At 34.6% G+C, this 12,358-nt stretch overlaps 4 protein-coding genes across 4 annotated transcripts; 1 reads left to right on the forward strand and 3 right to left on the reverse strand.

The window, feature by feature from the left end:
- Positions 1 to 22: 22 nt before the first annotated feature.
- Positions 23 to 2,858, reverse strand: TpMuguga_01g00382 (uncharacterized protein). The gene is made up of 3 exons (XM_760816.2): positions 1,247 to 2,858; positions 313 to 1,109; positions 23 to 188 (listed from the first exon to the last, which is right to left on the reverse strand). Exons 1-3 carry the CDS (start codon positions 2,328 to 2,330, stop codon positions 39 to 41), a joined length of 2,031 nt encoding a protein of 676 aa, XP_765909.1. The 5' UTR covers positions 2,331 to 2,858; the 3' UTR covers positions 23 to 38.
- On the reverse strand, positions 2,848 to 4,384 carry TpMuguga_01g02460 (Rhomboid family protein; the record flags this gene model as incomplete). The annotated part of the gene is made up of 2 exons (XM_061305229.1): positions 2,848 to 3,578; positions 3,667 to 4,384. The coding sequence occupies 2 exons, from the start codon at positions 4,382 to 4,384 to the stop codon at positions 2,956 to 2,958; spliced, it is 1,341 nt and encodes a 446-aa protein (XP_061161952.1). The 3' UTR covers positions 2,848 to 2,955.
- A 357-nt stretch (positions 4,385 to 4,741) lies between these two features.
- On the forward strand, positions 4,742 to 5,944 carry TpMuguga_01g00385 (uncharacterized protein). The gene is made up of 4 exons (XM_760819.2): positions 4,742 to 5,515; positions 5,542 to 5,636; positions 5,666 to 5,748; positions 5,814 to 5,944. The coding sequence occupies exons 1-4, from the start codon at positions 4,789 to 4,791 to the stop codon at positions 5,926 to 5,928; spliced, it is 1,020 nt and encodes a 339-aa protein (XP_765912.2). The 5' UTR covers positions 4,742 to 4,788; the 3' UTR covers positions 5,929 to 5,944.
- On the reverse strand, positions 5,777 to 12,140 carry PEO1 (DNA polymerase family A family protein). The gene is made up of 11 exons (XM_760820.2): positions 11,956 to 12,140; positions 11,204 to 11,847; positions 9,831 to 11,123; positions 7,431 to 9,764; positions 7,061 to 7,282; positions 6,776 to 6,993; positions 6,672 to 6,711; positions 6,411 to 6,619; positions 6,287 to 6,379; positions 6,111 to 6,242; positions 5,777 to 6,081 (listed from the first exon to the last, which is right to left on the reverse strand). Exons 1-11 carry the CDS (start codon positions 12,018 to 12,020, stop codon positions 5,971 to 5,973), a joined length of 5,361 nt encoding a protein of 1,786 aa, XP_765913.1. The 5' UTR covers positions 12,021 to 12,140; the 3' UTR covers positions 5,777 to 5,970.
- Between the last annotated feature and the right edge of the window lie 218 nt (positions 12,141 to 12,358).

Below are 12,358 nucleotides of genomic sequence, written 5' to 3' on the forward strand. Positions count from 1 at the left end.
TAACGTATTATGAATTAGCATATATAGTGTATATTAAATTAACTGTGGCTAAGTCTTCTGATTTTTACAACTTCTACATCTGATTGAGTATGGTTTTTTGTGGTATGTTCCTCTGACTTGAATATCTTTATGTACTTCTGCTTGAACCTTTGATGCCACTTACTGCCATACAAATTTGCCATTAAATCCTACGCATTTTTAAATAATGTATTAATGAGTAAAAATAGTAAAAAGATAACTCTAATGAGTAATAGGACGAGTAATTCTTGAATGATTAACTAATGAATTGTTGGAAAATGTGTAAAGAAATACCTGGACGTGTTTATTATCAAGGCCTGCAAATTCTGCGATTTTAATCTCCTGAGGAGTCTCCATTTCATAGGTTTCTTGAGTAATCACTTTACGGATGTCATATTCCAAGTAAACTGAGCGATTTCTCTTAATTAACTGGAGCCACCTAGGAATCGAGTCAAGGAAGGTCTTTTCAGTGCAAGAAAAGAGTACCTGCTCCAAGTCATTCCAGTTAGGGTTTTCATGGCATTGGCAGATTTTTACATCCCTTGAAATGTAACTCTTATATTCACCTAGATAATTTTTGTACATGTTGTCCATGTACTCATCCTCGTCACCTGAGTTGTAATTCTCAGAAGACGATGACGAGCGTGAATTTGGGTTATCCGTCGAATTATGCTCATATAGGTAAGTGTTATAGTACAGTGAGTGTGTTGAGCAAGTGTGAATTTGAGTGCGATCAGAGCAATCGTAGTGTTTTTCGAGTGCAAATCTGTAAGGACTTGTGAGTAAAATAAGTGCCTGTCTCGGGAAAAGATCAAAATCCGACAACCATGAGTAGAACATCATTTTATGGTTAAAGTCGATTTCCGGTGGTCTAACTGAAAACGATGACATGATAATAAATGGTATAAAGGCTCTCAAGAGGTCAGTGGTTCCATTTGCTGAAATCAGCGGGTGTACCCAAATACACTTTAGGCACCGTTCATTGGTTTCCAGGATCTCAACTAAGCTCCAAGCTACTAATTTCGTCCTCTTAATCATACCAAACTGAGTGTTAGACTTAAAAGGTTCGGTGCTAACTGATATAAACAACCCTAAACATACATTAAATATTGTTGAGGTTGTGAAAAATTAGTGAGGTGTTTAAATAATAAATTTAAAAATAAATAGGTTTTGGGATAAATATTTAAACTGACAAATATGTTTAGTGATAAATATGGTACTGAAATACCTGTGAAATCGTGGTCGTTGAGATCACTAACAACGTCTTGCAAGTATGATAGGGTTTTGGGGTGAGGTTCAAAGAGTGAAAAGGGTGATCTTGAGTTTCTTGGGTCTGAGTGCAGATTAAATTCCGTCTCCAAAAATGACTTTGAGCGCATAATCTGTTCAATCATATGTCTCCGTTGCCTTGTAATAAAGTGGTATGATGGGTAGGTGGTAGTGATCGTGGGAATTCTTGAAGTGCGCCTCGACGTAGTCGAATCATCAGTGAAAGATTCTGGAGGTAACTTCCTCACCTTAGCCACAAGACCGTGACTCTCGAAAAAAGAAATACACTTCTTCAATAGTTTAAATTCAAATGACAAAGGATAACTCTTGTCAAGTAAGTAGTCGAAATTTGGAGTTTTAGAAGCTTTATCACTATCAACTAATGGTTTATCTTCAGATTTGTTCTGTAAAATCGGTGATTCCATTTCATTGTCCGAACTACTCGTACTACTACTTTTGGAGTCAGAAGTAAGTTCTTCCATCTCTTCAATATAATTACCATTGCCATTAGTATTATTGTTTAAAATTTTCTTATTGTTCAAATTGTTAGGCGATTTTAAATTCTTACTACAGTTATTGAAGAGTTTATGTTTAGTATTTTCTGGTCCAAAAAGTAGTCTGAAGCAGTTGAACTTATCAGAATCAACTTTTGCAGAATCTTTAATCTCAAGATAGGCCCATAGCGCTGAAACAAACAGACGTTTGCTCTGGTCAAACTGGCCTCCAATATGCTTATTTACCTTCTTCTTCCAGGAGTTCGAAATCTCTCGGTTAATTCTTCTAGAGTTACCCGGACCTCTTTTAACACCATTTTCATTAGATTCAGGAGAATCATCTGGTTGGGTTGATGAAGTTTTATCACTATCGGTAGGAGATATAGACTTTCTTGAGTGGACTAGCCGTGAGTCATTCCTATGATCAGTATCACCATTAGTATCATTTGAAGTGTTTTTGTAAAAATAGGGCGTTTCGTTTATGGAATTCCTGACATACGGGCTCAAGTAGATCACAGACCTCTTTGGAGCCAATGTTTTAGTATCCATTTGTCAAATCCTAACAACATCAGAAAGAAATTACGGGTAAATTTCATTCAGGACAGTAACATTTAATCAGATTAACGTTTGTTATTAATATTAAAATCAATAAAGTTGAAAACAATTAAAAATAGGTCGAGTGATAAATTTAAAAGAAGAGAACAAACAATTTATTAGATAATTTGTTAAAGAATCCCAGAAATAAGTTGAAGTTTAGAAATTAAAGAGGTTTAATGGAGTTTAAAATGGAAACAGGAGATAAAGATTCTGGAAAATGTGTAAAAGTAGAAGACGAATGAATCCGGGTTGAGGCCGGGGAAAGGTACATTATTATGTGGATTCTAAGTAATAAAATAGAGATGAATTAAAACTTAATAAAATAGTAAAGAAAAATTATAAAGTAGACACAATATTACAACGATTAATGAAATATACCCGGCACCTAGGGCTGAAACAGGATCTAACAATTATTAAAATAAATTTCCTAGGGTTTCAGTTAAAAAACAAAAAACCAATTAAAAGAAATGACAAAGTTTTGGTAAGAATAGGTAGGAACCCAACACGACAATAATACTCCATATATATTTGGGCCAAAATTGACAGAAACCCTGTATTCTATCAGTATTCCTCGTTTTTATCTATAAAAATGATCGTCTGGTCCTTTGGATGTGAAAAGCATGAAGATTGAGAAGATGGGAACCACAAGTAGCGCGCATGAACACACAAAGTCAGTTAAGAGCCTCTTTAATCCTGAAACTTTGTTTGTTTTTGATCTTATATTAATCATTGTACCCATGCAAAGTCCTGAAATCGCACTTAACAGGTGTGCCAAGACTACAATTGAGCTTCCTTTACCAATAGTTTTCAGAAAGAACAGGCATATGTAACTAACAACTACGTTTGTTATGTTTTGGTATTCTCGGTGAACCAAAAAGGGAAATAGGAAGAATCTACTTAGTAGAGCTCCTGCTACTCCCCAATCCCCTGCGAAACCACTTGCCTGTAAAGTGTCAGGTGTAATCCAGCACACTCCAATCATCCCGTAGGCTGAGCTTGAAAGGTAGACGAAAATTGTCGCCAGTATCCCGTTTAACTTCTCGAATACTGAGCTGAACCTCAAATGCATCATTGTACTAATAACCAGGTGAGCAAATGAATTGTGGAAAAACGTGGATGTGAATATCCTGTGAATCTCCAGATTGTCCCTCAATAACTGACCACTAAATGCTCCAAATTGTTTACTCTCATTCTCAATATCTACAATCAATTTGTATTAATTTTGTATTAAAATACTTATAGTTAATTATATATATTTAAGTAGAGAATGTATACAATATAAAAGTACCTGTTTGCTTAAAAATTTTTCTAAGAACTAAAACCCTTAGAATATATAAAAACCATTGTACTACGATAATAAGGTTTGAAAAGTTAGTTATATTAAAAAGCGGGAAGAAGCTAATGATTAACTCTAAAAAACGAGCTCCAAACGATTTAAATGAGTTGAATGTAAATTTTTTAAAAGTGCTTGTATCAGTGGTAGGCCTTTCGTTAATTAAGAATACAAAGTAGTCAGAAAATTTATTGTTATGAAAAGTGTTACTGGCCTCCTTTTTGAACGATTCAGGGTCACTTGGGTGGGCTGAACCTTTAAAATCAAAGAAAAAACGCGTGTTTCTAAAACTTTTCGTCCTACTCATGAACTCAAAATAGTCATCAGACTGGTCTGTTGACCTCTTTCTTATCCTTTCTCTACTCTCTTCCTTATAGTTCAGAGGAGCATGTTCAACCGTCTTACAAACTGAACAAGGTTCATAATCATTTTGGATTAACCTGAGACTATCAACAGTTAACTTAGAGTTATAAAGGCTGTTTAGCAGATTTATAGTATCATTGTTACTTATATCCTTTAACTTATTAAGCTGTGTACAGCATATTTCGATATTGTTCTCAAACTCCTTTGTAAACCTGTTCTGTCTACTCACAAGTTTTTCAAACATGTTTTCGATATCATCGACATTACTCATGTCAATTACTGAAGTCGATGGGTACGATTCGTCTTCCATTTTAAACTAACTGAGAAAAAAATATTTAAGGGAAAGCATTCTAATGTTTAGGGCTGTGTCATAACACATTTAACTGCTTTTTTCAAAAATTAAAATTTAATTTCATGTTAATTTACACCAAATAAAAATAAGAAGAAAAAATTAAAATTTAAATGAAATTTTGAATCTTATAGTGCCTCAGCACTTTCTCAAAACTACTTAATGAACCGATAAGTTGTTTTAATTCATCTATATTGTTTTTTATAATAAAATGTGATTTATTTTTAATTTTAAATTCCTTTTTTGTAGTTTTATATACTTCTTCTGATTTTGGCTTTTTGTTGAGTTTCTGTTTCTTTTTTATTCTTCATATAATCATGATTTTTAATTTATTCATTTCCTTAGTGTAAAATATATTTAATAAAATGATTAACACATCATTTTCTACTGATCGAACGTTAGTTTTTTACAAATTTATTCGTTTTTCTTATCTTAAATCATCCTCCGATTCAATATGCCTTGATTCTTTAAATCATAATTCAATTTATCCCGATTTAAATCAACGGGATTACTTTTTTAATTCAGATTCTTTTGTTAATTCCTCCGATTCTTTCAATTCTGACTTTATGTGTACACTCCTATGCTCAAAAAACTCAGTTTCTCCTTTGGATGTTTTACGACATCTTTCAATGTACTATGGCTTTAATCCCAAATCGTTTCAGCATTTCCGCGTTTTTGTGCTTGTTCCTCTTACTCAATATTTCCCTTCATTACATAATCTGACCCACTTGGATAAACTTTCAGCCTCATCTCATACTTCCAAGAATAATAATTCTAAGGTTTCAGATAAATTCTCTAATGATGATGGTAAAAATATAAACTTTGATACTATTACATCACCTAAAGATCCTATAAATGATAAGTTAGTATGGGTTTCCGCCAACTTAAACAATTCTCTTTACACACTTAACGGTACTGTACACCTGAAGATTTATCTCCCCGACTTAAATGCCCTAAATTTAATCAAACCAGTAGATATTATCCATGATAGTAGTTTCAATTTTGACTTTAAAAAATCCTCTGAAACTAATAAAAATGAAACTAAAATTAAATCTTCATATGAAGAACATAAGGAACCCGTTTCTTCATTAGGTTAGTTTTACTGTTAATTTCCATAGTTAGGGAAGAAATTATTCAAAAAGTTGGTAAATGGTCACACACAGCTGATGGGAAACTCAAGGATATTCGAACCCTGCTATCAACCATACAAAATGTACTTGAGATTTCTTTTTATTTTTTCAGGTTTTATGGGAAGATGTGGAGTGTGAATCTATGCCTCTAAGTTTTTTAGTCTCGGATAAGGACTCCATTAAATCATACTACAAGTTTCCTTTGTATACATAGATATATATAAATATTTTTACGAAAATATACGTATAATTGTTGTTAGAAAAGCTTTATTGGCATGCCACCCCGATAAGCAAAGAAAAAAGAACCAACAAAACAAACTACTCTCTGAATTAGTTATACAAACACTAATTAAATCGTGGAATGAATCCCCTTAATGTAGTATTTGCGGTTTATCAGCCATGTATATTTATTATAAATTAGGATTTATCTGCCCATGAGTCTCCTATTGAGCCCATGGCCTCTACAGGGACTTTCTTGAGGTACTTTTCGCCAGATTTGACCATAGTGTCAATTAACATTTTCAGTGCCTAAACTACAGTTAATGATAAAATCCAACCTTTTCTGCGTTATCTTCGGGGACTTCAAGTATTATTTCATCGTGGACGCATATGATAATCTTAGCATTCAGCGGCTTCACCAAGTCAACCAGCCTAGCCATTGTCTCCTTTGTAATGTCTGCAGATGTACCCTAAACACATTAATATACAACTTCAAATGATTGTTTTTAGAAACCTGTACTGGGTAGTTTAGGGAACGTGTAAATGAAAAGGATTCAAAGACTGATAACCTATTCCCCAGGGTTCTAACCATTGTCGGTCTACTATTCTAAACACAATTTGAACAATTTCAATAATACCTTTACGGAATTGTGCCAGTTTAAGATCCCTTTAAAATTATTGAAAAATGAAGTGTATATTTCCTTAGCCTCATTCTGAGTTAGCTTTAAGTTATAGCCTGTCTCCGCATACATCCTCAACCCATTTATAGACATTCCAAAGATTAAACCGAAATTCACTGCTTTCGCCAACTGTCTTTCCTCTTTGTTCACGTCATTTATATTCTTATCTAATGGAACATTGGTTGTATTAATAATTTAATTGTTTAAATAAAAAATTACTCTTCAGTATGCTTGCAGTCAGAGAATGTAAATCGACTTTCTAAAAAATACTATAAATGATATGGTATTGGAGAAGTAACTATATAACTTGGGAATTCAAATACTTGTTGATATGCTTGTATCATTTTGGGATCGTTTGCTATTTCTGCTGCAATTCTCAGCTCAATTTGTGAGAAGTCTGCAATGACAAACTTTGAGCCCTTTGGGGCTACGAAACACTCTCTGAACTTCTTATCTCTTGGAACCTGCTGTAAGTTAGGCCCGTCACAACTGAATCTTCCACTTTCCGCTCCCAGCTGGTTATAATTTGGATATATTCTCTCTAAAACATTGTTATTACTTGGTTTACCTACAACACTAGTATCTAGTGAACTATGTAGATAATTTACTTGTGATTGGGTTAATGTGGTTTGGCAGTTTTTGTGTAAAAGCAGTTAAAGCTTTGTTAGCCTTTCTATATTCTCGCAAGGATGAAATGATTGGGTTTGACATGTTCCTTATTAGTGTAGACTCACTCGTATCACTTATAATCTTTTTCTTGGATTTGTCCATTATTTTCAGCTCCTGTAACTTCTCCAACACCTGCTTTTGTGAATTCAAGTTTATTTCACCTAAACATTGGTTAATCTACATTACTAGAAACTATTTAATGAATAATGGAAATTTTTGGTACTGGAAACTATATAATTAGTACTAAATGTTATACAATCTATTACTAATGCTAACTACATAATTAGTACTATATCTCATATAAAATACTTTGATTAAGTTGCGAGTAGAGGGTATTTGAAATTTCTTGATGTTCCTGTTTGAGCTCATCTTGTAAAAATTTTAGTTTATCTTCGTCAACTTGGATTCCGTTAAGCTCCATGTCAGAAGTTGCTAGGATACACTTGTTTTCCACACTTGCTATATCAGAGAGGTTATTGATCTTAAGCAAATGTTCCAGAATAACATATAGTGGCAGTAGAACAAATGAGTCTCTGGCAGAGTATAAAAGCTGTTCCTCGAATAGCTGTAGAGTTGACCAGTCTGAGTACTGTTGGGTCTTGTCAAGCACAATATTGAGGTAACGCTCAGACACATGTGTTAGCTTGCAGCTTATGTATCTGCTTGCAACTAAAAGCTTACTTGCCACCATTGTGTCAAATATCGGTCCTTCAAATTCAAACCCATACACTCTTAGGAAATTTATGTCAAACTTACCGTTGTGGAACACCTTTACTGTCTCCTTACTCTTGAATAATTTCTTCAACCATTCACATTTTATCAACTCATTTCTTCCTGGCACGACACTTTCGGCATCTGGATTATTAGTACTAAGCTTAAAGAGGTCTATGATTAGGCTTGGTTGGTTTGGTACTGACAGCTGCACTAGTCTAATTTGATTAGTGTTATGGTCCAGGCCTGTGGTTTCAATGTCAACTCCAACTGCCTTCGGGTCCTTAAAAAGCGGTTCCAAAGATTGCAGTTTGTCGTAACTGTCCACATATATTATCCCATCAATCAGCAGTGGGTCGAAATTTACACTATAATACACGTCAACTGGAATTGAAACTTGATCACCAGTGGTAACAGGAGTTGGCTTACTCGAAGATGGGGGCTCACCTTTGTAGAGTGATTTTGGTAATTTACTCAGATATTTAAGCTTAAATTCAGTAATATCATTGTTTGGTGTTACGTTAACACGTTCTAACTTTAATAGTGACTTACTGGTACTAACACCAAATGAGTGAACATCTGACCTTGCGCTACTCTCATCTTCAACCTTAGTAGTATCAACACTCGAATCCTCTTTAACAGACTCTACTTCTTCCTCAGTTGGTTTAGTAGTTATTATTGCTGATTGTGGTATTATTGACCTGATATTTTCATATATTGCGTCCTTTTTAATGCCTTTTCCTGCAGTCTTTACCAACTCCCCCAATCCATTCTTCTTTACAAAATCTCTCATCTCCTTTATACTACTGTTCTTGGTTATCTTTAATCCTCTCATACTCAAATATTCTTCCTCAACCAATTCACTTTTAGTTTTTAGTTTTCCTCCTTTTCCACTGCTGTTACTGTTATCATTTGTTCCAACCAGATTAGAGTTAGTATTATCATCACCACTTGTATCTTCACCTTCAGGTTTACCTGAACTATCACTGCTGTCAGAATTACTGTTAGAGGAAGTCGTATAATTTTGTTGTATAATTTTATTGATTTGTTGTGTGATTGGTTTTAGGTTTAGTAGATCAATGCCTATTAATCCAACATTATTTCTTTCTTTATCCTTATAGTTTGTACTTGTTGCAGGTGTGGGTCTAGACTGTAAATCTTCACTTGTCATGGTGCCAACATTTGGAATACCAATCGGCTCATTTGATACGTTAGACCCATTAACTTGGGGTAAATTAAGCTTAAAATTACTTAATGAGACTTTTGGTTTAGTTTCAGGTGTTCCGTTTATTGGAAACCCTCCTGAGGGCACTGTTGGGGTGTCAGGTTGATCTTTTTTAACCTTGGGCTTTGTAAAATTGTTAGTGGTATACTCATTCAAATACTCTGTTACCTTAAACTCCTGTGCAGTCAAAGAAACCGGGTCGAATTTAAAGTACACTCTCCCTAGCAAACCTGCAAATCTGTTCTTCTTAACATCAATACACCTCGACTCATTAAGTATATTCTGGAGTATAATTACGTTGTCAGCCTCCTGTGTACTTTTTACTGAACCGAAAACACTTGAAAGTCCCAACTGAATCCCATCGGCTTCTTTTCTTGGGTGTACAACCAACGACAAGTGAATATTCTTATTTGTTACAAATCTTCTAAACTTCTCTATTGTCCTGTTCTGCAACTCATATATATCTTTACTGCTACTATATCCTCCAAAACTTGAGTTTTGTGACGGTCCTGAGTAATTCGATAACATAAACTGCAGGTTATCGATTATTATGTGCTGCACATCGTACACGTAAACTGCATAATCCATTGCGTCCAACACTATATCTATATTTGTGCTTCCGTGAAACTTCAGAAATCGTAATGGCAACTCGTTAAACTTATTAGCGTAATAATCAAACTCGTTCAAATTGTTCTCCAAATTCCTTCCTACACAATTATATAACACAATATACCATAATATAACTCAGCATGTGTAATTGTGAATTTTAGTACCTGAAAACTGCCGTAGCATAGTTTTGGCGAGTCTAACGTTATTAATTTCAAAGGATCCCCAGAGAGTTGAAACACCTTGCAAGCAATAGTCTAGTGAGAGTTGAGAGAGTAGCGTTGTCTTTCCTGAACCTGTAGATCCTGTCCACACTGTCAATTCTCCTCTTCTGTGACCCTTTAGAAGGTTTGACAGCCCTGGCATGGTTATGCTCTTGATACCGCATGTTGTTACAGGGTCACTCAACTCGTTGTACACCAGCTGTCTTATGTCACTAAAGGTCAGAATCTGTGAATGTGTCATTACGGTTGCGTTTTTAAAGTAATTATTCATGTCCACTCCTCCACTCAACAGCACTTCATTAGCATCTTTCAACATCTTACTGGTGGTCTTTTGTGTGGTAGCAGTTGTAGATTTAGAGCCTTTAGTGGTTGTCCCAGCACCTTTAGTACTAGTTGTGGTACCCTTTGTGGTGGTGGCAGTAGTAGTTGGAGTGTTGAGTGGATGTACAACTTTAACCCTTTGTATGCCTAATTTATTGGCAAAGTGTGATATGCTAGACTGTCCTGGGGCGTCGAAGTCCATCCAAAGATAAATTTCATTAAACTTTTCAAGCTTTGGTAATAGTGCCAGCGGGAGTGAGTTTGCTCCATTTGGTAGTGAAATTGTTAATCTTCCTGTCTCCTGGTATATACTCATTGCGTCAAGTTCACCTTCAGATAACACTATAGAATCCTTTTCCTGTGCCTCCTGGATCAAATGACCTCCAAACATTCCCCAGGCACCTCCTCTTGGTAATATTTTAATCTTAGACTTATCGTATATACTTCTTATCTTTATTCTATTTACATTTAATTTATCTGTTGTAAACTCTCTATTATAGTCAAATCCCTCTGAGTCATCAGTTTGTGTTTCAACTTCGTCGTTTGGGTACAGTTTATTTGGAGTTGACAGCCATGGAAATACCACACATTTCTCTTGTTCTAGTTTTCCTGTTACAGATTTGAACTTGAATGAACCTGCTCCCACATGGTATTTCTTAAGCACATGAGGTTTCAAGCCTCTGGTCTTTGTTAGATAATCCAATACACATGCATATTCTGGATTATTATACAGATTGTCTTCAAACTTGTTCACGTCCTCGATTGTGACATCTGGGTCCTTTTGAACCTTCTTTGCTCCGAACGGACTGGTAATGGGATCAGACGCTATATCAAATGCTCCTGGTAAATCACCCATGTGTGCCTTAAAATCAAACAAACTGCCCTTGTATCCACAACGATGACAATATGAATTTCCTACACCAGACATTAACCAATATCTAACCTATATAACTAGGTTGTTATGATGTGATTGTATATATCTACAATTTGTGTACCTGAGTTTTTAAAAATTTCATGTTTGAAGAGGTTGTCGGATTTAAATCTATGAGGTGGGCAGAATGGGCAGAACTTGAGTGTATACTTTATTGGCGACTCATTGTACTCGATCTTCTTCCTGTTCAGGTACTCAACTATATCTTCTCCCATGTTCCTGTAATGGTTAGAAACAAACGTGTTAGACTCATCCAGTCCGTATGAGCCATTATATGAAGGCATATTCGGGTAACTGGTAGGAGGGTATGAGTAAAAAGAACCGCCATCAATGATTTTTCCACTTTCCATTTGTGGTTTATTTAAATTACTAACAAACAGACATTTGTAAAAACTGCGATTTCTATAATTTCTATCCCTTTTATTATATCTAAACCTTATTAAATTTCTAAGGTTTGAGATGTCCTTTAAACTTTTCACACTAATCATATTCAGCTTATCAACTGGGCTAAACTTATGAATAGTATTAAAAGTTTTAAATATGTTACAAAGTGTTCGGGGGGGAGGGAATTGCCTTCCCCTTTTGGAAATACTAAAACTTCCCTGGCTTAAATCAGTTTTAACACACTCAGAAAACGGGAACAAACAACTTATTAGAATTAACCTCGTTAAAAAGAACAAAAAGGCCACCTTATACCTTCCTATCAACCTAAATCCAACTTTAAACATGTTATTTATTATTAATTGTGTAAATATTAATTATAACTGTGTAAATAACAGTAACAGGTGATGCAATTGAGTAAATATTTAAAAATACCTTTTCTTGGATATACGTAAAGTGGGCTCATTAAGGGCCTGGTTAGTATAATAGGTCGGTTCCATCTGTCAGCATTTCTGGAAGTAGATATAACAAAATTGACGAATGTGTTAGGGCCAAATTTGAAAAAATGGGCATCATTTCAATTATTTAAAAAATATTTTACACAAATCAACATTAAATATTTTTAGACAATTAAAATAAAATTTGAACTGATTAAATTAGATAAAACTGAAATTGGAGTTTAGTGTAAAATGTGTAGAATAAAACACAAGTATTAAAATCCATAAAATAACCACCCTAGACCAAACTAGACAGGTACAATTAAAACTGCGTTTACAACATAAATAGAATCCTCAAAGATTCCGTAAAATTGAGAATATTTATGTATTTTTCAGTCCGA

This window comes from Theileria parva, chromosome 1, assembly GCF_000165365.1.
Source record: "Theileria parva strain Muguga chromosome 1, complete sequence, whole genome shotgun sequence".
NCBI classification, from domain to species: domain Eukaryota; phylum Apicomplexa; class Aconoidasida; order Piroplasmida; family Theileriidae; genus Theileria; species Theileria parva.